Source organism: Enhydra lutris, unplaced genomic scaffold (assembly GCF_002288905.1).
Source record: "Enhydra lutris kenyoni isolate GAN:26980312 unplaced genomic scaffold, ASM228890v2 scaffoldscaffold11, whole genome shotgun sequence".
Classification (NCBI taxonomy): Eukaryota; Metazoa; Chordata; class Mammalia; order Carnivora; family Mustelidae; genus Enhydra; species Enhydra lutris.
Genome location: NW_019154095.1, coordinates 28323957 through 28351620, shown reverse-complemented (window position 1 = coordinate 28351620; position 27664 = coordinate 28323957). Strand labels below are relative to the sequence as shown.

At 35.4% G+C, this 27664-nt stretch overlaps 1 protein-coding gene across 1 annotated transcript in view; it reads left to right on the top strand.

The window, feature by feature from the left end:
* The first annotated feature begins 9226 nt into the window (after window positions 1–9226).
* LOC111144639 (testis expressed 15, meiosis and synapsis associated) overlaps window positions 9227–27664 on the top strand; it is a 56739-nt gene continuing 38301 nt past the window's right edge. The window contains exons 1-2 of the mRNA XM_022499034.1: window positions 9227–9371; window positions 19849–20014. Of these exons, the coding sequence (XP_022354742.1) occupies window positions 9233–9371; window positions 19849–20014 (305 nt within the window). The 5' untranslated portion in view covers window positions 9227–9232. The remainder of the gene's footprint in view (window positions 9372–19848; window positions 20015–27664) is intronic.

Genomic DNA, 27664 nt, shown 5'->3' with positions numbered 1-27664 from the left:
TCAGTAATAAAACCTAAATTTAATTGAGTGATTGTATACCCAGCTAATTAAAATTGCTGTAATTATCAAATAAATTATAATATTTAATAGTGCCAGTTTCCGTCCTCTAGTTACTGTCTCAAATTTCCTTGATTGTTTCTTTTTCCATATATCCTTTAGTATTATTTTTGTCAACTTAAGGATTGAATCAACTTTAGGGACTTAACATAGAAAGATTTTGCATATTCACAATAGTAAGAACTCCTTCTCAAGAATAAATTATGCGTGTTCCATCCTTAAGCAAATCCTTTATGTCCTTCAGTATTTTAGAAGTCTTCCTATCAGCCAGGCCATTTCTTAAGTTTATTCTTAGATATTTTATACTTTCTGTTACAATAGTGAGCAGATTATTTTCATTTTTAAGAGTTTATAAATTTGCGAAGATAAAAATTAAGGTAATAAAGATATAAACTGAAAAATCTCTCTCTTCCCCATTCCTAAATCCCCTAGGGTTCCTTTCTCCATAGACAGCTAATATTATCTTTTAAAGATAATTTATTCACATTTATCAAAACACTCTTATTCTTTTATTTTATTATGGAAAATTCTAACAAAAATGAAAATAGAATACTATAATGAAGCCCATTTTAAAGGTTCAGCAGTTATAAACTGGGTAATTTTAAAGCAGACAAGTCAGATATTATATCACTCTTTTTTTAATGTGCATGTATATGTGTGTTAAATCAACTAGTGATTTTAAATCAACTTTATTGAGAATGCAACCTAGGAAAAAGTGATAAAATATATGAATAAGGGGTTAGGAAACATAAATAAAGGTAAAAGTTTGAACGTAGATAACTAGAAGTTCTAAGGAAATAGAACAATGCCACAACAATATTCAAAGATAAATTTGCAGAGAATTTCACATAAATGTTACAGTTACCAAACCTTAAATATAAGAAGTCCCTGATATACTTATACTAGAATGTTATAATGAAAATGCAGAACACCAGGGACAAAGATTTTTAAAAGTTGTCAGAGAAAAAAGCTTCACTTATGAGTGACAATTAGATTGGAGGTGATTTCTTAATAGGAGCAGTGGATGGTAGTAAGTAGTGGGATAATATCTTACGAACGCTGAGAGAAAATGGAAGTCAGTCTAGAATTCTATACCCAGGAAAATTTAACCTGATACAGCAGGTCTTTCAAAAAAAAAAATAGAATTTGTCATTAAGTTGTAAAGATTTAAAACATTCCCTGTAAGTCCAGGGAAAAGACCAAGGCACCTGACATTATCATTTATATTTGACATATGTTAGAACTCGCAGCCTGCCCAGCATGGCAGGCATAATAAATAAATGGTGTAGTAATTGGAAAAAAAAGAAATAAAAAGAAAATCGTTATTATATGCCCTTCATCAATCAGAGAGGTTGTAGTTGTTTATGAAGACAAATTATTAGAATTAATAGGAGCTTAACAAGGTTACTATGTAGTCAATGCATAGAAACAAGTTTCACTGAAGGTCATTTTGCCTAGTAGTTAAGGGCATTCACTCTGATGCCAGACTGCCTTGCTTTGAATTTCAGATTCAACAAACACTTCCTAGCTATGTGTCTTTGAGCACATTATTTAACTTAAACCTTTTCCCATAATTTATAATAAAGGTATCTTACAGGGATATGATGATTAAATGGATCAATATATATCTAAAGCACTTAGATAAGTGTCTGATTCCTAATAAGTGTTACCAGATTAATGTTAGTCATTACTATCATCCTAAATGCCATTTTAAACATTAGCAATGAATAAATAAAACTTTTTAAAAAGATAACGTGTAGTAATTCTAAAATTATGAAGAACTTAGAATAAACTCTTTAAAACATGTTAGATCCTCATGGAAAAAATAAGGCTTTACTGAAAGATATTAAAGACATGAATAAGTGGGGAGATAGCCCATGTTTAAGACAGGAAGACTAGTAAAATGATGTACTTGATCAGTAGTAGATTCAGTGAATTTTCAATTAAAGCCTAAGCAAGATTTCTTATTAGACAAACATTTTAAAATATGTATGTAAAAGCAAAGATGATTCAGAAGAACAAGATTTGTTTTTCCTTTTCTTTTGGTTTTGTCCAAACATATAACAATTACTCTGTGGTATGGTGTTGGTGCAGGAATACAGAAAAACATCAACCAGTAAAACAAATCGGAGAGCCTAGAATTCATGCATATATTGAAAGTTGATTTATGTTAAAGATATCATAGATAAACAGGGAAAAAATTTTCAAGTAAATGCTAAGCATGATTTGATACTGATACGGAAAAATTGAGCCCTTCGTACTTACCTCAGACCAAAATGAATTTCAGGTGATTTAAAGACTTAAAAGTAAAAGGCAAAACTATACAACTTTTCAAAGAGAATAGAGGAGATTATCTAAACCTTGGGGAAAATAATTTCTTAAATTTGATCAAAACCAAAAATAAATCTAAAGGAAAAGTTCATAATTTCAACATACATTAAATATTTTTGTTGAAAAAAGTAAAAAAATAAGTTCAAAAATTGAGGGAAAATTATTTGCGACAAGTATGATTGGTGAAGAGCTAGGATCTGAAAAAAAATTTTGCAAATCTATAGAATAAATAACCTCATAGAAAAGTGGGTAAAATCTTGAACAGGCATATCACAAGTTTGAGAAAACAAATGACCAATAAATATACTCAGTCTCATCAAAAATCAAACAAATGCAAATTAACCATAGTGAGATAGCATTGACAGATACCAGATTGGCAGAAATTCGTCTGCTAATATCAAATGAGGTGAGGATATGATACAACTAGAACTTTTCACACACTGCTGGTAATAGGATAAAAATCTAGAATAATAATAGAATGAGAAATTAAACTACACAAAAACTAAAATTTTGCTATGGGAAACAAATGCCATAAATGAAATTAAGACAAAAATATTGCAACACTTATTATGACAAAAACTAATTTCTCTGTATACAGAGTCCTTACAAATCATTTAAAAACCTGTAAAAAGAAAAAGTGGAGAAAAAGAAACGAGTGATAAGAAAAAAATAACCTCACTAGTAATGAAAGAAATGCAAATTAAAACCACAAGATTCTGTTTTTGTTGTTGACTAAAATTAGCTTGATAAAATACTAAAAAAAATTTTGAAGAGAATATTCTCTTATTTCCCTTATATAAGTAAAAATTAATTAAAACAATAACAAAAGCCAAATAAAGTTGAATTATTAAAAGACTGAGAAAGCACCACCTGAAGTCAGGATTATGAAGTCACAAAAGTCAGGGGAAGAGTATTATTTCAGGAACAGATTAGTCAACAGTATTGAAGGTAGAAAGGCCAAGTAAATTATGAGCCAGAAGTGTACTTAAATGAGTGAGATACTGATGTGAAAAATCACTGGTGACTGAAGATCGCTATTGAGGTGGAGTTGGAAATTGAAATAGATTGAGGAGGGAGTGGGAGTTGATGTAAATAAGGACAAATATGACCTAGCAGGTTCTCCTTTGTTTTTATTTTATTTTTATTTTTAAAGATTTTATTTATTTAAGAGAGAGAGAGAGAGCACAAGTGGGGTGAGAGGCAGAGGGAGAGGGAGAAGCAGACTCCCCACTGAGCAAGGAGCCCAGTGGGGCCTTTATCCCCGGACCCTGGGATCATGACATAGCTGAAGATGGACACTTAACCAACTCAACCACCCAGATCCCTCTTCTCCTTTATTTTAAAAATGATCAGGTTTGAACTTGTTTAAATGCTTTTGGGCAGAGAAGCAAAGTGAGTCGGGATGAAATTCAGAATTCATTGGAGAGATAATAGGAGAAAAAGCCTTGAAACAGAAATCATGAAACTTAGTTTTTATTGTCCCAAATCTTTGATATTTAGTTGATATTTGATATTTATTTCATCTCTAATGGGTTGGCATACTTTTCTATAAAGGGTTAGATAGTAAACATTTTAGTCTTTGTAGGCCATAGGGTCTCTTGTCACATTTACTCAGCTATGCTTTTTAATAGTAAAGCAGCTGTAGACGATAGATAGATTGAGGCCGTGTCCCAGTAAAACTTAGTGTGGGACCCTTACATTTGAATTTCATGTAATTTTTAAGTGACATGAAACACTATTCTTGATTTTTTGTCATTTAGCTTGTAGTCCCTATGAAAACTAAGAGTAGGCTATAATTTGCCAATCCCTGATCTGTAAAATGAAAAATAGGGCAAAAATATATTTCATCTCTGCACTGTGTAGTTTTAACTGAGGGATTCTTGGCTTAATTCCACTAAGTGTATATGTAGTTTATCATATGTATGATCTGATTTAGCCTTTTGTTTATCAGAAATAATTCTTAGTCTGAACCCTTTAGCACTCTACAGAAGAACTCAGAATTTACTTTTGTGACTAAAGTTCTGAGAATGTTGCTTATTCATCATTTATTTATTCATCAGGAACTCTGTCCTGAGATTACTAGAAGAGGAATGAATGATCTTTTCTGATCATCATTACATATCATCATTACAGTAATTACTGTAATATTCTAAAGTAGACTTTTTTCAAGTATATTTTGGGATGGAAAATGAATAGAAAATAAATATTTGGCACAAATAAAAGGTAATTGTAAAAATAAGTTAAAATAGAGCAGTATTTGCCAGAAAATTCTGAAACTAAGGCATCTTTTGTTGTTAAAGAGAGATCAACAAACTTTCAGAGATTTTAAAGTTAATAACAAGCTGACTCATATAAAAGTTTGAAGGAGAACTGAGAAAAACTTTCTCATTAATGCTTTGTGTATCTGGAGTTATTCTCAGTTCATTTATGTTAGGAAACCTTTTCATAAGTGATAGCAGTTGAAACTTACTAAAGAAACTCTAGGGCTCAAAGTATTTCAGTTGAAATACCTAATTCTCTTATTAAGACTCTGATAGTAATCAGATAAAAGATTTTGGGGTTTATTTAGTAATCTCTAATCTTCCAAGCATTTCAAGTCCTCAGTGTTTGGTGATGGTCTTAGGAAACCCAGTACAAATATTACAGAGAGCACAAGCAGGGGAGCAACAGGCAGAGAAAGAGGAAAAAGCAGGCTCCTCACTGAGCAGGGAACCCGATGCAGAGCTAGATCCCAAGGTCCTGGGATCAAACCCTAAGCTGAAGGCAGACACTTAACTGACTGAGCCACCCAGGCTTCCCCAAATATTCTTTTAAAATAGACCTCTGTGTGAGGTATTGATACTATTATTAATCTCAAAGAAGTTAGGCGTTTTGCCTGTCATAATATTATTAGTTAATGGTAGAACCAAAATTAGAAACATGATTTTTGCCTTTCTTGCCATCTGTCCCTGTTAAATAAAAGGTATAAAGGCAAGCTAAAGAGGAAAGGAAAAAGATTTGGGAATTTCTGGGAGTGAAAGAATGTGAGTCTCAGCTTGAAGGAGAAAACTTGGATGAAGTTTTAGACAGATGAAGAATGAATTTTACTTAGACAAAAAATCATAACAGCCTACTGTTGAAAGAAAGCAGAAATAAGGGAAACAAAGCCATTCTTGTTTTATTCTTGATTTAAAAGGTAGTGCTTCTGATATTTAGCAATTTGCTATAAATTTTTGGTACATATTCATCAAATTATAAATGTTTCTGTCAATTCCTCTTTACTAAACTTTTTTAAAAAATAAGTGAATTTTGAATTTGATTAGATGCTTCTCTGCATCTATTGAGATAATCACTTGATTTTTCCTTTTTAGAAGGTTTATGTAGTAAGTGAAATGTACATATTTCTATTGCTAAATCTCCCTTGTGTTTCTAGGATGTACTCTTATTTATGATACATTAATATCATTTTTATTTTTATAATCCATTTGTAACTACTAATTTAATTTCTTCTTAATAGTATTAGGATGATGAATTCTTTTAATTCCTTCTTGAATCACTTTTAGTAAGTTTTTTTTAGAATTATTTTGTATAATACTTTTTTTTAAAGATTTTTTATTCATTTAGAAAGAGAGTGAGCACAAGCAGGGGTGAGGACAGAGGGAGAAGAGAATTTCAGGCAGACTTTGTGCTGAGCAATGGAGTTTAACTGAGTCCTGGATCTCACAATCCTGAGATTATGACCTCACAATCCTGAGATTATGACCAGAGCTGAAATCAAGAGTCAGATGCTTAACTGACTAAGCCATCCAGGCGCCCCTTGTATAATCCTTAAATGAATTAGCTTAAATCTGTTCATAATATACAAGTCCTATATGAAAGATGTTCTAGTTGTTGGGAAAACTTTCCGCTTTTGGTTTGTTTGATCTTCTTTCATTCATTCATTCATTCATTCAAGTATCTGTTAAGAACCTAATATGTGCTGTGCCCTGTGCATTAACTATTCCTGAAGTTTTTAAAATTGATTTTTCTCTTTCTTTTTTTTATTATGCTGTATTAGTCACCGTACAGTACATCATTAATTTTTGATGTGTTCCATGATTCATTATTTGCGTATAACACCCTATGCTCATTTCAGCACGTGCCCTCCTTAATACCCATCACCAGGCTAACCCATTCCCCCACTCTCCTCCCTTCTGCAATCCTCAGCTTGTTTCCTGGAATCCATAGTCTCTCATGGTTTGTATCCCCTTCTGATTTCCCCCCATTCAGTATTCCCTTTCTTCTCCTAATGTCCTCCATGCTATTCCTTATGTTCCACATATGAGTGAAACCATATGATAATTGCCTTTCTCTGCTTGACTTATTTCACTTAGCATAATCCCCTCCAGTTCCACCCATGTTGATGCAAATAGTGGGTATTCATCCTTTCAGATGGCTGAGTAATATTCCATTTGTACATATGAACCACATCTTCTTTATCTGTTCATCTGTTGAAGGGCATCTCTGCTCCTTCCACAGTTTAGCTATTGTGGACATTCCTGCTATGAACATTGGGGTGCATGTTCCCCTTCTTTTCACTATATCTGTATCCTTGGGGTAAATAACCCAGTAGTGCACTTGCTGGGTCATGAGGGTAGCACTATTTTTAACTTTCTGAGGAACCTCCATACTGTTTTCCAAAGTGCTGTACCAACTTGCATTCCCACCAACAGTGTAAGAGAGTTCCCTTTTCTCCACATGCTCTCCAACATTTGTTGTTTCCTTGCCTTGTTAATTTTTGCCATTCTAACTGGTGTAAGGTGGTATCTCAGTGTGGTTTTGATTTTGATTTCCCTGATGGCTAATGATTCTTCTCTTTCTACTGCTCACCTAGAATAACCCAGGACCTAATAGGACAGCCTCAGCATGAACACTCAGAATTCAGACTTCCTGATTTTATTTTTACATACATAAAAATAAATGATATATGTAAATACATGGACAGTGGTTATAGGACTATTGTATATATTCTGCAGTATGTAATGGAAAAAATTTTTCATATGTTTATAAAGATAGTATAAATATAATGGTTATGGAATTGTGATATATGAATGTAAAGATCTGTATGGATTTGTTACTACTTTAACATGGCTGATTTGTTTGGCTGAAGTTTAAAAGTATTATTCCTACTTGAAAAATTGCTGGGTGCAACTTACTTAATAAAAAATGTTGAATACCATTGTGCCCTGAATATTCATCTTTCATCATAGTTTTTAACTTAACTACCTTGAGGGGCATCTGTCTAGCTCACTCAGTAGAGTATGTGACTGTTGATCTCAGGGTTATGAGCTCAAGTCCCATGGTGGGAATAGGGCTTACTTTGAAAAAAAAACAAAAAAACAAAAAAACAACTTTCTAACTTAGCTACTTTGTGGCTAAGTATTATCCTAAGCCCCCTAAGGAACAAAATCAGTGAATTTCAGAGATCTACTTTATTAATAAATTCTATTAGAGGAATATTTTATAAGAAACCATAGAGCTGAGATAGTATTCATCTTTACTGAAAACAGAATTTAACTGTAGCTAAAGGCAATATTGAGTATTGTTGCAGTACTTGGCTCTTATTCAACTGATGATAGTATACATTTGTGTGCAATAGGTTTAGATCATGATTAACTGAAGAGGTTTTTTTTATTTTTGTAATTTAAGTTATTAAATAAGCTATTCTTCCCTTCCAACACAGGGCTCAAACTCACAATCCAATGATCAAGAGTCATGTGCTCTACCAACTGAGCCAGCCAGGCACCTTGGCTCAAGCTAGTGTATCTGAAGGGTATTCTTGTTAGGAGGCAACACTACTAGTGTCTATTATTGACACTGGATGAGAAAAAGTCTGATTTTCTTCTATTTCTAGAGGTCTCTGTCCTCTTTTTCCATTTCCTATTCTGATCCATGTTTGATTAGGAGGTTGTAAGATTGTCTTTCATAAATGGTGAAGTGGAGATTGAGGGCAAGGTCTTTTGTGAACTTTCTGTAGAATCTTCTCCTTTGTGATCCGTCTACAGAATTTTGGCAGCTGTTAATGTAGATTATGATCTACGTTTGAACCAAGCAGTTGATAGCTATCAGGAGGCCTGTGAACCATATTATGAAATGGTATGAAAGATCCATGTCTACATATATTTCTCTGTGTGTAGGCTCCATAACTCTCCTTCAATACCTAGTATGAGTTCTACTTGAAAGGTTAAGAATTATTGTGTTGGGTGGTTGGGGAGGGAGGGCTGGAGAGAGAAAGAAGGAGGAAAGAAAAGAAATCTGTTACTGTTATGATAATATATGAGGTCTTAATCCATTTAGAGTGATGCTGTGGAACAATAGCCAGTGGGGTGACGGGTGACTGCTTAGGCAATCGTGGGATAATCATGCAGTGGCTAGTTTATAACTTTAGTAAGTTTCTTCCAGAGGCAGAGATTCTGATTTAGAGAATATCATTCTATTCACAGAAATGTGTCAGCAAAATACTTTAAAAAATAGACTGTTTGCCAAGAATTTTACCAAATGTGAACAAAAATTGTTTGGAAGTTATTAAGCTTTTTAGGAACACAGACTTTTGGTTTACCCAATTATAGTTACATAAATTACATAGAAAAGAACTATTAGAAACTATAAAATAAATATTCAAAAAATTACAGAAAAGCTAAAGTTGTTAGTTCATTTTTTTATTTTAGGTAACCTGGCAAATTGAGATTGGAATTGTTGTCAATGTGACCAATAATATATATTTAATTCCCTGTAAGAATTTTTAAACTTTTTACTGCCATTGCCTCTTGTGTATTTATTGACCCTTTGTTTAATAATTTGGGTTCGATTTTAGGCCACCAACAAAATGGAAATGAAAGAGATTGCTAAACACAAGACACTATGGAAAATGAACTCAACAAGTGAACCTTTATTAGTTACTGGTGTGGAAGTCAGTCCTCTGAAAAAATTCACTATTCCCAAGATCAGAAGGACAGCTGGGAAAGGTAATATATACTGTCTCTATGGGAAATAGGTTTATTTCATAACTATTACTGCATTTCTCTGATTCTTAGTTTATGTTTGTCTTGTTTTGACTATATAAAATTTGGTTAATTCCTTAAACACACATGTATACACACAAATGTTCATGGAACAGACATAACTCATAAGTACACTTAAAAATTCTGGATATCATGCATAAAACAAATATTAGAAGACTTTGAAAAGTTTAGAGAAGAAAATGGACCAGCTAAGAACCCTGGAAATCAAGAATGTCATTGCAGTAAGTTCTCTAGATTTTATTTTTTTGTTTCCTCCATGTTTTAGATTCGATGCCAACAGTCCAGGAATGCCAGCTGGAACAGACATAGAAAGCCCCAAGAAAAGTCTCTTCTCCCTTGCCAAGAACTGGGAAAGGCACATCCTAGAGAAATAGAAACCTGGTTGACAATAAATACCTTACTTCTACAAAAAACTAGGGGGGTGGAATATAACGTGCACACCTTTGTTAGCACAGACTTAAGTGGAGGACTTAGACTTCCACTTCTGCCTTTCCCCTCATGGCAGTAATAAGTTCCCCTCCCTGCCATCCCCTGCCCCTGCAGTGTCCATGGTTTTCCACCCCTCCTCTATGATAATAAGCCACCCCTTCTCACTTAGAGTAGAGCCAATAAAGACCAACTAAGGAGCCTGGACTTCTATCACACCTGCCAATTAGAAAGCACCCATCCATCTCCCACTCTGTCCGTGGAGGCTGAGTCAGGAGCATTGACTTCTACGTAATAAAGCATCCCCCACAGTGTCATTGGAGACCCCATGGAGAGCCAGGATGTCAGTCCCACCTGGTACTAAAGAATCGATTACCCTCTGCCTTCCCTTACTGGCAGATTCCCCTGCTGGCTCAGTTTCAGTATAAGTTTGCTAAAACCCAAGATTAAATATGATCCAGAGTATCTTACTCTTGACATCCAAAATGACCAAGATATAATTTTTTGAAGTCATTCATTTACCATCAACCAGGAAAATCTCAACTTAAATGAGACAAGATAATCCACAAATGCCAACAGGCAGATGAAACAGAAGTTGGAATTATCTGACAAGGCTTTTAAAGCAGCCACTATAATGTTTCAGTAAGCAATTATGAACACTCTTGAAACAAAAGAAGACTGGAAAATCTCAGCAAAGAAATGGAAAATGTAACGAAGAACCAAGTAGAAATTTTGGAACTGAAAAATACAATAATTGAAATAACTCAGTGGATGGGTTCCAGAGATGAATTGAGAAGATATTGGGAAGAGTCAGTGAATTTGAAGATAATAACAATAGACATTACTCAGTCTGAACAACATAGAAAAAAATTGGCAGAGCTTCAGGGACATGTGGAACAATAATAAAAGATTAAACATCTTTGTCCTCAGTGTCCCCAAAGTAAAAGAGAAAGAGTGTGGGAAAGTATTTGAGGAAATATTGGCTAAAAATCTCCCAAATTTGGAAAATGGCATAAAACCTATATAGTCAAAGGGCCGAATAAGCTTTAATAAATAAGATAAACCCGAAAAAGACCATGCTATAGCACATCATAATCAAATTTCTGAAAACTAAAGAGAGAAAAATCTCGAAAGCAACTAGAGCAACCATATATCTATAGGGAAAAAGAACTTTTTTAAGACTTATTTTTTTTTTAGAGAGCATGCAGAGGAAGGGGCAGAGGGAGAGGGAGAAAATCCTCAAGCAGACTTCTCTTTGAGTGCAGAACCTGACACAGGGGTCAATCCCAGGACCCTGAGATCATGACCTGAGCCGAAAACCAAGAGTCAGCCATCCAACCAACTGAGACACCCAGGCTCCTTGGCAGCAAGAAAAATGTTTTTAAAGTAAGTCCTACTTCCAGCAGGGTCTTGAGTTCATGACCCCAAGATCAAGAGTCACACACACTATCGACTGAGCCAGCCAGGTGCCCCTATAGGGGAAGAATTTTTTGAATGACAGAAGAGTTCTCATTAGAAATCATGGAGTCCAAAGGAAGTGACACATTTTCAAGTGTAGAAAGAAAAGAACTGTCAACCCAGAGTTCTGTCCCTAGCAGAAATACACTCCGGGAACGGAAGTGAAATAAACATTGTCAGATGAAGTAAACTAAAAATTTTACATCAGCAGATCTAACCTGAAAGAATGGTTAAACAAAGTTCCCTAAAGAGAAAAGGTCAAAATAAAAAAACTGGGAACATTAAGAATGAAGAACAAACAATAGGGAGAGTCAAAATATAGGGAAATTTAATGGGGCCATCCTTCTCTTGAGTTTTTTTTTTTTTTTAAGATTTCACTTATTTATTTGAGAGAGAAAGAGAGAGAGCTCCCAAGCAGGAGGAAATGGAAAGGGAGAAGCAGACTCCCTACCAAGCAGGGAGCCCAATGCAACAGTCATTCCAGGACCCCAAAATCATGACCTCAGCCAAAGCCTAACCAACTGAGACACGTAGGCACCCCCTCTTGAGTTTTCTAATTGTATCTGACAACTGGAGAAAAATTATAACATTCTGTGATGTGATTCTCTAGGAATTTGGAGGAAGTAATTATAAAGTGAGATACCACCTTTGGAGGGTCCTGGGTGAATGGGTACAGGCTCTATGTTATGTATTATAACTACATGTGAATCTATAGTTAACCTCAGAATTAAAAGTTTTTATGAATATAGATAAAAATGAATTTTTTAAATGTTCAAGCAAGCCATAGGTGGTCAGGAAAATGAAATAGAGAATTGAACAATGAAGGGAAAAATAAATAGAGATGGCAAGCTTAAGCCCCAATATATCTGTTATATTAAGTGTCAATGATCTAAATATACCAATTAAAAAACAGAAGTTGACACAATATATTAAAAACATGACTCAAATATACACTGTGGATAAATTCACTTCAGATATAGTGATACACATTTTTTGAAAATAAAGATAAGCAGAAAGATAGGCCATGCAAACAATCAAAATAAAGTGAGAGTAGCTTTATTAATATTCAATAAAGTAGACTTCTGAGGAAAGAAAATTACTAGGAACAAAGATAGAACATAATGATGGAAGGGTCAGTCTACCAAGAAGACATAGCAGACTTCAATGAGTATGCACCAAACAACAGAGCTTCAATATGCATGAAGCAAAATTGTTAAAACTGAAAGAAGAAATGTAGTTGGAGACTTTAGTGCACCTCTCTCAAAAATTGGTAGAACTAAAACCAGACAAAATCCCCAATAAAAAGAATTACAGACCAGTATTCCTGACGAACATGGATGAAAAAATTCTCCACAAGATACTAGCTAATTGAATCCAACAGTACATTAAAAGGATTATTCACCATGATTAAGTGGGATTTATTCCTGGGCTGTGGAGGTGGTTCAAAATCCACAAATCAATCAACATGATACACCAAATTAATAAAGAAAATATAAGAACATGATCCTCTCAATAGATGCCAAAAGAGCATTTGACAAAATACCGTATCCTTTCTCTATATAAACTCTCAAGAAAGTTGGGATAGAAGGAACATACCTTAACATCATATGACAGACCCACAGCTAATATCCTCAGTGGAAAAAAAGTCTGAGAGCTTTTCCTCTAGAGTCAGGAACACAACAGGGATATTCGCTCTCACCACTGTTGTTCAATATAATACTGGAAGTCCTAGCCTTATCAGTCCAGATAAAAAGTGTCTGCAGAGTGAAGGAACCAATCAATAAAACTAAAAGATACCTTTGGAATGGGAGAAGATATTTGCAAACAACATATCTGATAAAGGGTTAGTATCCATAATCTATAGCGAACTTACCAAACTCAACACTCCCCCAAAACCAAACAATCCAGTTAAGAAATGGGCAGAAAACATGAATAGACATTTTTCCAAAGAAGACATCCAGATGGCTAACAGACACATGAAAAGATGCTCAACATCACTCATCATAAGGGAAATACACATCAAAATGACAATGAGATACCACCTGTCAGAATGGCTAAAATGAACAACTCAGGAAACAACAAATGTTGGCAAGGATATAGAGAAAGGGGAACACTCTTACATTGTTGGTGGAAATGTAAGTTGGTATAGCCACTCTGGAAAACAGTATGGAGGTTCCTCAAAAAGTTAAAAATAGAACTTCTCTATGACCCAGCACTTGCATTAGTAGGTATATAACCAAAGGATACAAAAATGCTGATTTGAAGGGGCACATGCATTCCAATGTTTATAGCAACATTATCAACAATACCCAAATTATGGAAAGAGACCAATGTCCATTGACTGATGAATGGGTAAAGATGATGTGATGTGTGTACACACACACACACACACACCCCAATGGAATATTACTCAGCAGTCAAAAAAATGAAATCTTGTCATTTGTAACAACATGAATGGAACTAGATGGAGTGTATTATGCTAAGCACCATAAATCAGAGAAAGTAAAATATTATATGATTTCACTTATATGTGAAATTTAAGAAATAAGACAAATGAACATAGGGGAAGGGAAGGAAAAATAAAATACAAACAGGGAGGTAGGCAAACCATAAGAGACTCTTAACTATAGAGAACAAACTAAGGGTTGAAGATGGGGTGGGCTGGTGGGAGAATGGGCTAAATGGGTGATGGGCATTAAGGAGGGCATTTGTTGGGGTGAGCACTGGGTGTATTATAAGTAAGTGATGAATCACCAGATTCTACTCTTGAAACCAATACTACTGTATATGTTAAGTAACTTGAATTTAAATTAAAAAAAAAACTATTGAGACAGAAAACCAGCAGTTGGGGCACTTGAGTGGCTCAGTTGATTCAGCATCCAACTCTTGATCTCAGCTCAGGTCTTTATGTCAGGGTTGTGAAGTTCAGGCCCCATGAGTTTAGCCCCCACATCAAGGTAAAAAATCAGCAAAAATATGGAAGAACTTAATACTGTCAAGCCACAGAATGTAATTGACATTTGTACATAACTTCACCCAACAATAGCAGAGTAGACATTCTTTTCAAATGCTGATTTGACACCTACCTAGAGAGACATATGTTGGGCCACAAAATACATCTCAACATATTTAAAAGAATTGGAGTCCTGCAGAATGTGTTCTTGGACCATATGCAAAGTAGAAATTAACAGAAAGTAATATGTAAGTCTCAGAACAAATGAAAAATAAATAACACATTTCCAAATACTGATGAGATTTCAAGGGAAATAAAAATATACATCAAATAAAAATGAAAATGTAACATATCAAACTTGAGGGACACAGCTAAAGGATTGCTAACAAATTTATAGCACTAAATACATTAGAAAATAGGAAGGATTTCATATTATCAAGTAATATCACTACTGGGTATTTACCCAAAGAATACAAAAACACTAATGTGAAAGATCTATGCACCTCTATGTTTACTGCAGTATTATTCACAGTATTATTCACAGTAGCCAAATTAGGGAAGAAGCCCAAGTGTCCACTGTTAGATGAATGGATAAGAAGATGTGGTATATATGCACATGCACACACAATGGAATATTAATCAGACATAAAAAAGAATGAAATCTTGCCATTTACAACAGCATGGAAGGATCTAGAAAGTATAATGCTAAGCAAAATAAGTCAGAGAAGGACAAATACCATATGATTTAAGAAAATCATAATGTTGAATTTAAGAAAACAAGCAAAGATACAAACCAAAACCAGACTCTTACTATACAGAACAAGCTTATGATTAGCAGTGGGAGAGGGGAAGGGGGATGGGTAAAATAGGTGAAGGGGATTAAAAGTACACTTATAAACACTAAATAATGTATAGAATTGTTGGATCACTATATTGTACACCTGAAACTAATATAACACTGTATGTAATCTATACTGGAATTAAATTTACAAAATAGGAAGGATTTCATAAGAGTAATCTCAGCTTCACCTTAGGAAAATAGAAGAAAAATAACAAATCCAAAACAAGCAGAAGAAGGAAAGTCAATGAAACGAAAAATCTGGTTGATTGAAAAGATTAAAAAATTGACAAACCTTTAGCAAGACTGACAGAAGACACAAATGCCACAAATTCCACTATCAGGAATAAAATGAAATAGCATTTCTGACCCATAGCATTTAGAGGTTAAAAAGGAAATATGAACAGATCTATTTACATAAACTTGACACCTTAGATGAAATGGACCAGTTTGTCAAAAGTACAAAGTAATAAAACTCACACTAAGTAGAGTATTCAAACACCTTTATTTATAACTATTGCAGAAATTGAATTCATAATTGAAAACACTGTTGGAAAGAAATCTCTAGGCCCAGATGGTTTTACTGGAGAATTCTAAAAATTCAGAAAGAGTTGATACAAATTCTACAGAACCTCTTCCAGAACATAGAAAATAATTTTATGAAGCCACTATTACCTTGGTATTAAAACCAGACAAATGTAATAAAAAACAACAACAACAACAACAACAACACATACCAATATCCATTATGAACATTGGCACAGAAATCTTATACAAAATAAGAATTCAGCAGTACTGTATATAAAATGATTTTACACTACCTCCAAAGGAGTTTTATTTCATGGAGGCAAGCCTGGTTTTATATTTGAAAGTGAATCTGTATCTGAGGTATAAAGAAGAATTACATGATCATATTAATTACTGCAAAAAAAGCACTCAACTAAATTTAGCATTCAACTAGATTCAACACTCAGGATAGAGACCCAGCAAACTAACAACAGGGGAATTTCTTTAACTGGAGGAAAGATACATGTAGCTAACATCACTAAATGATGAACAACTGAAGCTTTCTCTATAAGACAAGACTGCAAGAACCTTCTCTTTTGCCATTCTTAACAACATAGTACTGGAAATTGTAGCCAGTGCAAAAAGGAATAAATTTAACTTAAAAACAGAGATTGGAAAAGGAGAAATAAAATTGTTTCTGTTTGAAGGTCACATAATTCTCTACATAGGAAATCCCAAAGAATCTACAAAAAAAGAAAAAAACTCTCTAGTAAGTTCAGCAAGCTTCCTGGGTGCAAGATCAAAATAGAAGAACTGTAGAACCACCTGAGTGTCGATGGATGGATGGATGGATGGATGAAGAAGGTGTGGTATGTGTATGTACACTCACACACACACAAAAATTACTCAGCCGTAAAAAAAGAATAAAATATTGAATGTATATAATTGTTGAAGCACTATGTTGTATATCTGAGCTAATGTAATACTGTGTATCAACTGTTTCAATTAAAAAAAAATTAATTGAGGGGCGCCTGGGTGGCTCAGTGGGTTAAGCTGCTGCCTTCGGCTCAGGTCATGATCTCAGAGTCCTGGGATCGAGCCCCGCATCGGGCTCTCTGCTCTCTAGGGGAGCCTGCTTCCTCCTCTCTCTCTGCTTGCCTCTCTGCCTGCTTGTGATCTCTCTGTCAAATAAATAAATAAAATCTTAAAAAAAAAAATTTAATTGAATACATATTAGCTAAGAATACATGAAAATCAAAATATTAAACATAATGCCAATTATAATAGCCCAAAACTTGAAATACATTTTTATAAATCTAACAAAACATGTATAGTGTTTTTGTGCTTTAAGTGCAAATATTAGAGCACCTAGGTGGCTCAGTTGGTTAAACATCAGACTCCCAAGGGACACCTGGGTGGCTCAGTTGGTTAAGCGACTGCCTTCAGCTCAGGTCATGATCCCAGGGTCCTGAGATGGAGACCCGCATCTGGCTCCCTGCTCAGCAGGGAAATTGTTTCTCCTTCTCCCTCTGCCCCTCTCCCCTCCACCACCCCACCCTGTGCATGGAGCCTGCTTAAGATTCTCTTTCTCTCCCTCTCCCTCTGCTCCTCCTCCACCCTGCTTGTATGGCACTCTCTCAGATACACAAAAAAACAAACAAACTGCAAATGCTGATGAAAGAAATCAAGGAGAATTTGTTATTAGGGAGGTGTACTTATAGATTAGAAGACTCAATGTTATGGATTAGAAGACTCAACATAACGAAGATACTGGTTTTCCATGAATTTAGATTTATTGCAGTTTTTCTCAAAATCTTGGCAAGTCTTTTTCTAAATAAACTTATTTTCAAATTTACATGAGAAGGCAAAAAAAACTAGAAATAGCTTAAACAATTTAGAAATAGAAAAGGAAAGTGTTTGTAATTACTCTGCTCAGTACTAAGGCTTACTATGTAGCTACAATAATCAAGATAGTGCAGCATTGGCAGAGGGATAGATCAATGGAACAGAACAGAGATTCCAGAAATAGACCCACATTAATATGCTCATTTGATTTTCTTTCAATTAATTTTTACAAAGTTATATTCAATCAAGAAAAGTAGTCTTTTCATCAGATGTTGCTGGAGCAACTGGACAACATCCATAGGCAAGAAAAGGAACTTCTCCATAACTCACACAAAAAATAATTCAAAATCAATCATGGGTGAGCCCTTGTCTGGCTCATTTGGTAAAGCATGCAACTCTTGATCTTGGGGTTGTGAGTTCAAGCTCCATGTTAGGTATAAAGATCACTAAAATAAATAAACTTTAAAAAAGAAAAAAAAGATAAATTGGCTTCATCGCTCTTAAAAAACTTACTTTCTGAAAGACGGGTAAGTGAAAAGAAAACTTAGAATGGAAGAAAATGGGGCTTTTGGGTTTGGGGGGTATAGTTTATACACAATGTTACATTATTTTCAGATGTACAACATAGTGATTCAGCAACTCTATACATTATGCTGTGCTCACCACTAGGATAGCTCCCATCTGTTACCATACGACACTGCTACAGTACCATTGACTATGTTCCCTACTCTGTACATTTTCTCCCCCTGATTTATTCATTCCTTAACTAGAAGCCTGTATCTCCCATTTCCCTTTACCCATTTTGCCCATCCTCCCATCCCATTTCCCTCAGGCAACCATCAGTTTTACTATGTATAGGTCTGATTCTACTTTTTGTTTATTCATTTTTTTTGTTTTTAATTTTCCACATATAGGTGGAATCATATGGTATTTGTCTTTCTCTCTCTGACTTACTTAGCATAATACCCTCTAGGTCCATCCATGTTGTTGCAAATGGCATGATCTCATCTTTTTAGTGGCTGAATAATATTCCATTTTGTGTGTGGATATGCATGTGTGTGTGTGTGTGTGTGTGTGTGTATGTGTGTGTGTGTGTGTGTGTATCACATCTTTACCCATTCATCTATCTTGGACACCTGGGCTGCTTCTGTATCTTGGCTACTATAAATAATGCTATAACAAACATAGGGGTGCTTGTACCTTTTCACATTTGTGTTTTCATTTTCTTCGGGTGAAAACCCAGTAATGAAATTATTGAATCATATGGTATTTCTATTTTTAATTTTTTGAAGAACTTCATTTCCACCAATAGTGCATAAGGGTTCTTTTTTCTCTACATCCTTGCCAACACTTGTAAATCACATATATGAAAAGAACTCATATCCAGAACATATAAAGTACTTTCAAAACTCATTAGTAAGCTAAAAAAGGTGGTAAAACAATCCAGTTAGTGAGGGAAAAGGCATGAACAGACAATTCACCAAAGAGGATGTACAGATGGCAAATGAGAACATAAAAAGATGTTCAACATCATAGCCATGGGAAATGGAAACCAAAATGAGATATCACTATCCATTTGTTAAAACAGCTGAAATTAAAAGAATAACAATGCCAAATGTTAGCCAAGATATGGAGAAACAAAATAAGTCATCTAACCAGTAGAAACCAGATACCTCAGCCACTCTTTGAAAAACAGTTCAATAGTTTTCTTTAAAAACTAAACATGGAACTACCGAATGACCCAGTAATTACACTTTGGGGGCATTTATCCCAGAGAAATGAAAATGTACATCCACACAAAAAAACTATACACAAATGTTCATAGCAGCTTTATTTGTAATAGCGAAAAATAGACAGCCACCTAGGTTTATAACCAGTGAATGGTTAAACTATGATACATCCATACCGTAGAGTACTTACTCAGCAATAAAAAGAAAAAAACTATTGAAGTAACAACTTAGTTGGTTCTCAAAGGGATTATCCTAAATGAAAAAAGCCAATGTCCACAGGTCACAACTAAAACATTCTACTTATAACACATTCTTGAAATGACAAAATTTATAGAGATGGAGAATAGTAGTTTTCAAGATTTAGAGGCAGAGAAAGAGAATACAGTTATCAGTATGATTCTATTTCTAAAACACCTCAAGGAAGATCTTTGTGGGAGGAAACACTAGTGTATCTTGATTATGGTGGTTGCCATGAATCTACACAAAGGACAAAATTTCACAGAACTGTACACACACAGGTGCCTGTAAAACTGGTAAAATCTTAAGATATGTGGATTTTACCAACATCATTTTTCTGGTTTTGATATTATGTATGTCAATATGTAGATGTACAGAGATGTAGTTTTAAAGTCAAATAACCACTTCCCTTTTCTTTATCTTTAGTTTACTTGTCATCTTGTTTCACCAATACTAGAGAGTATAGTTTCATACATGATACTCTTAACCAGTGCCAGCTTGATCTAGGCTGTGATCTACAATCATCATGGCGGTTTGGGGATACAAAACTGGTTCACAATGAGGAGTTGGAAAAAAACTTTACTTCTAAGAGGTAAGTTACTATGACCTAAAGAAGGTTGAGATTTTGGGTTTTTTATTTTTGCTATGAAATCATAAGAATTAGTAATTTCTACCATTTGAGTAGAAATTTGGCAAGTATTACTAAGAAAATAAGTACAAAGATTATTATTTTGTTGGCTTCTCGTAGCCTTGTGTAATAGTGAAGAGCTAAGTGTAAGATTTTTTTTTAATTTATTTAACACAGAGAGAGAGATCACAAGTAGGCAGAGAGAAAGGGGGAAGCAGTGTCCCCGCTGAGCAGAGAACCCGATGTGGGGCTTGATCCCAGGACCCTGAGATCATGACCCGAGCTGAAGGCAGAGGCTTAACCCACTGAGCCACCCAGGTGCCCCTAAGTGTAAGATTTTGATTAATAAGTTTTACAGGTTAATGTAGACAGATTTCAGACACTTGTAATTTTTTTAATCTTGATAGTTTTTCAGAAGCTTACATCAGCACATTTATTAAGCACCCATTTTGTAGATTTCCTGTGCTTCCTGTGTAAGATAAAAAAGTGTTCAGAAAATAACTTTTTTCCCTTGATTCAACTGTTCAGAGACTTAGCTGTTGTTTTAAGATTTTTATTTATTTATTTATTTATTTGACAGAGAGTGAGAGAACACAAGCAGGGAGCAGAGGGAGAGGGAGAAGCAGGCTCCCCACTGAGCAGGGAGCCCGATGTGGGACTCGATCCCAGGATCCTGGGATCATGACCTGAGCCAAAGGCAGATGCTTAACCATCTGAGCTACCCAGGCGCCCTTAGCTGTTGTTTTAATTTGGCAGGATTGTATCTGGCTATTTTCAGCTCTTCCACTAGAGCCACTTTTTCTTCTAAAATTTTTTTTATTTGAGTATATAACAGAGTGTTAAATTAGTTTAATTTTAATTTTTTTAAAAGGTACTGCTTATACTTTTCGGGAAGGTATAATCCATTATTTTGTTTTTATAAGAAAGAATAAAAGCACATGCAGAGCTCTTATTGTAAACATTTTATATTTATTAATCTAGATCTTATGTGAACACAATTTTACCTTTTTCATTTTCTGATTTTTTTCTCCTTCACTAATTGGCATTTAACTTAAAACCTAACTGTAGCTTCATCAAGGACCCACACTTAGAACTTGTTTTAGAATGGTTTTGGTTTCTTTTTTTTGTTTTAGAATTAATTCCTCTTGACTTAAACATACTTACCCTCTGATATCACTTTGAATTGGTAGAAATGACAGATGTAGTTGACAGCATTTCTGTCATCTAAAAAACAATAATTTTGAGCAGAAGTGGAATGGACTGGATATATCCTGCCACTTCCAGTTTGAATTAAGAGTTTAATCAAAAATTAATTCCTGGTATTCTTTGATTTCAGTCTTTTAGGCATTTTAAAATTTTGTCCTTTTTCATAATGCTCCGTTGCCCAACACTTAATTTACAACCTGTTGATGTTAGAGAAATTAGAAAAATTACCCAAAAATACACGATATGCTAGAACATTGCAAATAAACAACCACCCAGCAAATATTGATTTCTTAGTTATTTGTCCAATTAGACAAACTCCTTTTTTCCCATAGTACTTTATACTCATTTAATAGGTCTTTCTACCATATACTGGTTTTGTCTGATTTACCTGCTTCATGAGTTTCTTCTTCCTTTTTTTCAAGATTTTATTTATTTTTTAGAGAGTGGTGGGAGGGTCAAAGGGAGAGGAAGAGAATCTCAAGCAGACTCCCCACTGAGCATAGAGCCTGGCGCTGGGCTCTCTCTCACCACCCTGAGATCATGACCTGAGCCAAAACCAAGAGTTGGATGCTCAACTGAGTAAGCTGCGCAGATGCCCCATGGCTTTTCTTTCTGTCATTCTATTTAGAGGAGTTATTATATCTATGGGCTCAGCAAAACAAGTATCTCCGAAGGATACCAATTTCCATTTCTTTTTCTTTTTTTTTTTTAAATTTTATTTTTTATAAACATATAATATATTTTTATCCCCAGGGGTACAGGTCTGTGAATCGCCAGGTTTACACACTTCACAGCACTCATCATAGCACATACCCTCCCCAATGTCCACCAATTTCCATTTCTTATCTGCATTCCATCTACCACTTCTTAAGTCTGAAATCAGCAAAAGCATTAAAAAATCTAAACATCTGTGTATTCCATTAGCTGTTAAAACATTTCAGTACCTGCTGTGTCAGACATCACATTTGATGACCCTTAAAGAACAATGAATGTGTTTTTCTGTCTTAAAGAGTTCACATTCTAGTTTAAAAGACATACAAGCAAATATAAAATAAAATGTTATAATAGAGATATAGGTCAGGGCACCTGAGTGGCTGGGGCACCTGCTCAGGTCATGATCCCAGGGTCCTGGGATCGAGCCCCACATTGGGCTCTCTGCTCAGCGGGGAGCCTGCTTCCTCCTCTCTCTCTGCCTGCCTCTCTGACTACTTGTGCTCTCTGTTTATCAAATAAATAAAATCTTTAAAAAAAATAATAGAGATATAGGTGCACAGATGAGGGACTGATTATTTTTTTTAAGATTTTATTTATTTATTTGAGAGAGAGAGAATGAGAGAGAGAGCATGAGAAGAGGGAGAGACAGAGGGAGAAGGAGACTCCCTGCTGAGCAGGGATCCCGATGCAGGACTCGATCCTGGGACTCCAGGATCATGACCTGAGCCGAAGGAAGTATTTACTTTTTTTTTTTTTAAAGATTTTATTTACTTGAGAGAGAGAGTGTGTGCATGTACAAGTAAGGGGAACAGCAGGCAGAGGGAGAGGGATAAGCAGGCTTCCTGCTGAGCAAGGAGCCGGATGCAAGACTCTATTCCAGGATCATGACCTAAACCAAAGGCAGACACTTAACAACCGAACCACCCAGGTTCCCCTGGGACTGATTATTCTTAAGAGTTTTGAGAGATGCTTTGAAGAGTTAAGAAAATTGAGCTAGTCTTAATGGGTAAAAGAGAAACTGAATTATTCTTAAGTCCATTGCCTTATTTGTATCAGTTTGACCCTTTTTGTTTTAAAAAATTTTCAAATTTACATGAAAGGATATCATTTTAAAGATTTTCAGTACCTGGCTTAATGTTGTGACTGAATTAGTACTTGATATCTGTTTATGTCTCACTCCAGATGTAGTCTGAGCCATCTGTGGTTAATTTCATTTACTTTATCAATGATTGGTTCCAAGGGTGGGCAGAAATAAATCAGTTTGGGTCAATAACACACTCAAGATGGATTGGCTTGGGAGGTCTCTAGGAAAGAGAAGCCGTTTGTGAACCAAGGAAGCGTGTTTAAGTTACTGATAACACCCTTGTGAGGTAATAAAAAGACTAGTGTTAGGATGACCTTAAGGCTGAGGACAGCAGGACAAAGAGATGGAAAAAACCTGGATCCTTGCTGATATCTGGAGCCATGAAATCTATCAACCCTGATAAAGGCTGCCTGATTTCTGAATTTCTTGTAATAATAATAATAAGAAGAAGAAGTAGTCAACTTATATTTAGCCAAATTGAGCAAGTTTTTGTGCTTGAAGTCAACAGCATTTTAGCTGATAATGAATTGCATACTGGGAAAGGGGTACTGGCAAATTAGAGATTCTACACTATGGATTTAACTTGAAGACTGGGCAGTAAGGGTGCCAACTTGAGAAGTTGGTGATAATCCTTTATACCTTGTGCACAAATATTTGCTTCATGAGACTTTGGTTTTGGGCGATATACAGAAATTCAGGATGTTAAGGTGTGTTGGCCTTGTCCTGCTTGGACGCAAAAGGCCTTTAAAATTCAGATTTGGTAAGAAAGAGCCTTTCTTCTTATGATCTGGTATCACAGATCAGCTTCATAAGATTAGCTTGGAGTAAAGAATTCATCTTTTCCAAAGTTAGTTTGAATTTGGGTTTAAAAAGATTTAACAGGAAATAAGTGCTGCAAAGCACAATTCTGTTGCCTTCAACTTTCCCATACCTCCTTTTAAGTATTTTCTACCAGGTAAATGGGAAGTACTCAGGTTTATACAGTAAAGATATATTTTAAATGCAATTGGGGGGAAGAAATGGATAGTTGCGAATTGGAGTGCAGTAAAGGCCATTTCAAATTCAGAGCCTTGGAGGGGGCAAAGGTTTCAGAGGTTTGCTGCCACGAGACTGAAAGTTCTAACTGCAACCATTGTCTAAACATGATCTTGCTATGGTTACTAGTCTTTGGAATTTTGAGGGTAGAGAATCCTAGCTTCTTTTCAAAGAGATGTCCTGTTGCTAAGGGCCATTTAACACCATTAATGTGTCATTCTTCACTTTTCTGAATTTAATTGTAGTTATCCTATTATTTTCCCTTCACCAATGTATTTTTGGGTGTAGATAACTTAATCTTGTAGCTATACATTGCCAGAATGGATGATAACTATATAGATCTATATCCCGACCTGTTAGAAATGAAGGCATATTACTCCCAACATAGATCTGAAGTTAGATGCAGTGACTGGATGACACTTTGGGGCAAGGTGGATTGAAGTTGTTTTGTGTGGCCATGAATACTTTTTAAAGTACATTTGTTGGAAGAAGGACGTGTATAAAAGGTAACCAAGTTAGTAGACTGCAGTATCTCTAACAATTCTAAATCATCTTATATAATTTAAACTATTCTTTGTCTTATTCTTTTTATTGGTTTACTGATGTACAAACCTAGTCTGTATAGCTCATTAGAACCCAGCATGAGACTTGCCTGGACATCCTGAGATGAAGTCAGTGTCTCTATTAAGGACTGCACGCAAGGAAGCTTATAGATCTAGCTGCTGCTTGACAGCCTTTTAAAGACTTAAAGGAGCTAGGCAAAGATAAAAACTGTGGACAGCAGTGTGGAGAATCAAGGCAGAGAAACTTAAATTCTTAATATTGTTGGGGAACTGAGTAAGTTCAGAATCTGCCTTCTGTAGGTAGAATAGTGTACCCCCAAAGATGCCCACATCCTGATTCTTAAAATCTGTAAATATGTTACTTTACATAACAAAAAGGATTCTGCAGATCTGGTTGACATCACAAACTGGCAGATGGTGATGATCTTGGGTTACCTGAGTGGATCCAATATGAATGAGTGGGCTCATGATATGAGCTCTTAGAAATATAAGAGGACAACAGAAGAATGGGTCAGAGAGGAGACAGAAGAAAAATTTCAGAGGGATTCAGTCTGCTTTTTCTGGCTTTAATGATGGAGGAGAGAGGTGTTATGATTCAAGGAATGCAGGTAACTTCTAGAACTTGGGAGCAGCCTAGAAAGGAAATGGATGTTAGTCCTCCATCTGCAAATGATTAAATTTTGTGAACAAGAGATCCTCCCCCAGACCCTGAGACAGGAATACAATACAGATGACACCTTTATTTTAACCCATTGAGACTTATTGGACTTATGTCCCACTTAACTGAAAGATAATAAACTTGATTTGTTGGTACATCTGGGTGGCTCAGTTGGTTAAGTGGCCAACTTCTTGGTTTCGGCTCAGGTCATGATCTCAGAGTCATGGGATCAGGCCCCTTGTCAGGCTCCCCTCAGCCACAAGTGTGCTCCAGGGTTCTCCCTCTTTCTCTTCCCCTCTCCTAGTTTGCCCTCTTTAAAATAAATAAATGGATCTTTTAAAAAAAAGATTTTCTTCAATCCACTAAGTCTGTAAGAATTTGTTACAGCAGCAGTAGAAAAGTACTACACTGCCTTATCCAGACTTCTTGTGTGAATTAGAAAATTTTTTCCTTCCACCTTTATTGAAATATGATACACATATATATTATGAAATCTTTACTACGATAATGTTCATTAATTCATCTTTTATTTCACATAATTAGACATTTTGTTTTGTTGTTATGGTGAGAACATTAAAGCTCTATTCTATTTATTTTAAGCTAACTTTTTTTTTTTTTTTTTAAGATTTTGTTGAGAGCACAAGCACAAGTAGGGGGAGCAGCAGGCAGAGGGGGAAGCAGGCTCCCTGCCAAGCAAGAAACCAGCTGCGGGACCTGACCCTGAGATCATGACCTGAGCTGAAGGCAGAGAGAGGCTTAACCAAATGAGCCACCCAGGCATCCCAAAGCTCTATTCTTAGAACAACTTTCTAGTAAATGATACAATATTATTAACTGCAGTTAGCATGCTGTCCCATAGATCCTCTGAACTTACTCATAATTGATATAAAGTTCGTACCCTTGACCAGCATCTCACCATTTCCCCCCATCTCTAGGCCTGGTAACCATCTTCTGCTGTTTTTATGAATTTGATGTTCTTAGATTCCACATGTAAGTGAGATTATACGGTATTAGTCTCTCTCTGACTTAACGCAATGCCCTCAAGGTCCACTCATTTTGTCACAGACTGAAGGATTTCCTTCGTTTTGTTTGCTAAATAATCTTCCATGGTGTTTGTGTGTATGTGTGTATTTTCTTTTTTTTTTTTTTAAGATTTTATTTATTTATTTGACAGGGAGAGAAAGAGTACAAGCAGAGGGAGCAGCAGGCAGAGGGAAAAGCAGGCTCCCCATTGAGCAGGGAGCCCGATGTGGGACTTGAATCCCAGGACCCTAGGATCGTGACCTGAGCCAAAGGCAGCTGCTTAATCAACTGAGCCACTCAGCATCCTTGTACCACATTTTCTTTATTGATTCATGTGTTGATGGGTACTAAGGTTGTTTCTATGTCTTAGCTATTACAAGTAATGCTGGCAATGAACATGGTTGATACAGATATCTCTTTGAGATAGCAGTTTCATCTACTTCAGATACATACCCAGAAGTGGGAGTACTTGATCATAGAGTAGTTCTATTTTTAGTGTTTTCAGAAATTTCCATGCTGTTTTCCATAGTGGCATACCAATTTATATTTCTTTTAACAGTGCACAGTGTTCCCTTTTCCCTACATCCTTACCAGCACTCTTTACCTTGTCTTTTTGAGAATAGCCATTTTGGCAAGTATGAGATGATATCTCATCATGTTTTTTGATCTGCATTTCCCTGATAATTAGTGATGTTGAGCACCTTGTTATGTACTTGGTGGCCATTTGTGCATTTTCTTTGGAAAATGTCAATTAAAGTTCTCTGCCATTTTTAAATGAGATTGTTGGTGTTTTGCTTTTGAATTGTATGTTCCTTATGTATTCTGGATATTAACCCCTTATCAGATACACAAATTGTAAGTATTTTTTCCCACTCCATAAGTCAGCTTTTCCTTTTGTTGATTCTTTTTTGCTGTGCAGAAGTATTTCAGTTTGATACAGTCCTACGTGCTTATTTTAGCTTTTGTTGCCTTTGCTTTTAGGGTCAGATCTAAAAAAATCATTGCCAAGACCAATGTACAGGAGCTTACTACCTGTTTACTTCCAGGAGATCATTGTTTCAGGTCTTACATTTAAGTCTTTTATCCATTTTGAGTTAATTTTTATGCCTGGTGTAAGAAAGTGGTATAGTTTCACTCTTTTGAATGTGACTGTCCAGTTTTCCCAACATCATTTATTGAAAAGACTGTCCTTTTCCCACTGTATATTCTTGGCTTCTTTGTCATAAATTAACTGATTTGATATGCCTGGGTTTATTTCTGGGCTCTTTGTTCTGTTCCATTGATCTGTGTCTGTTTTTATGCTAGTACCATGCTGTTTTGATTTTTATAGA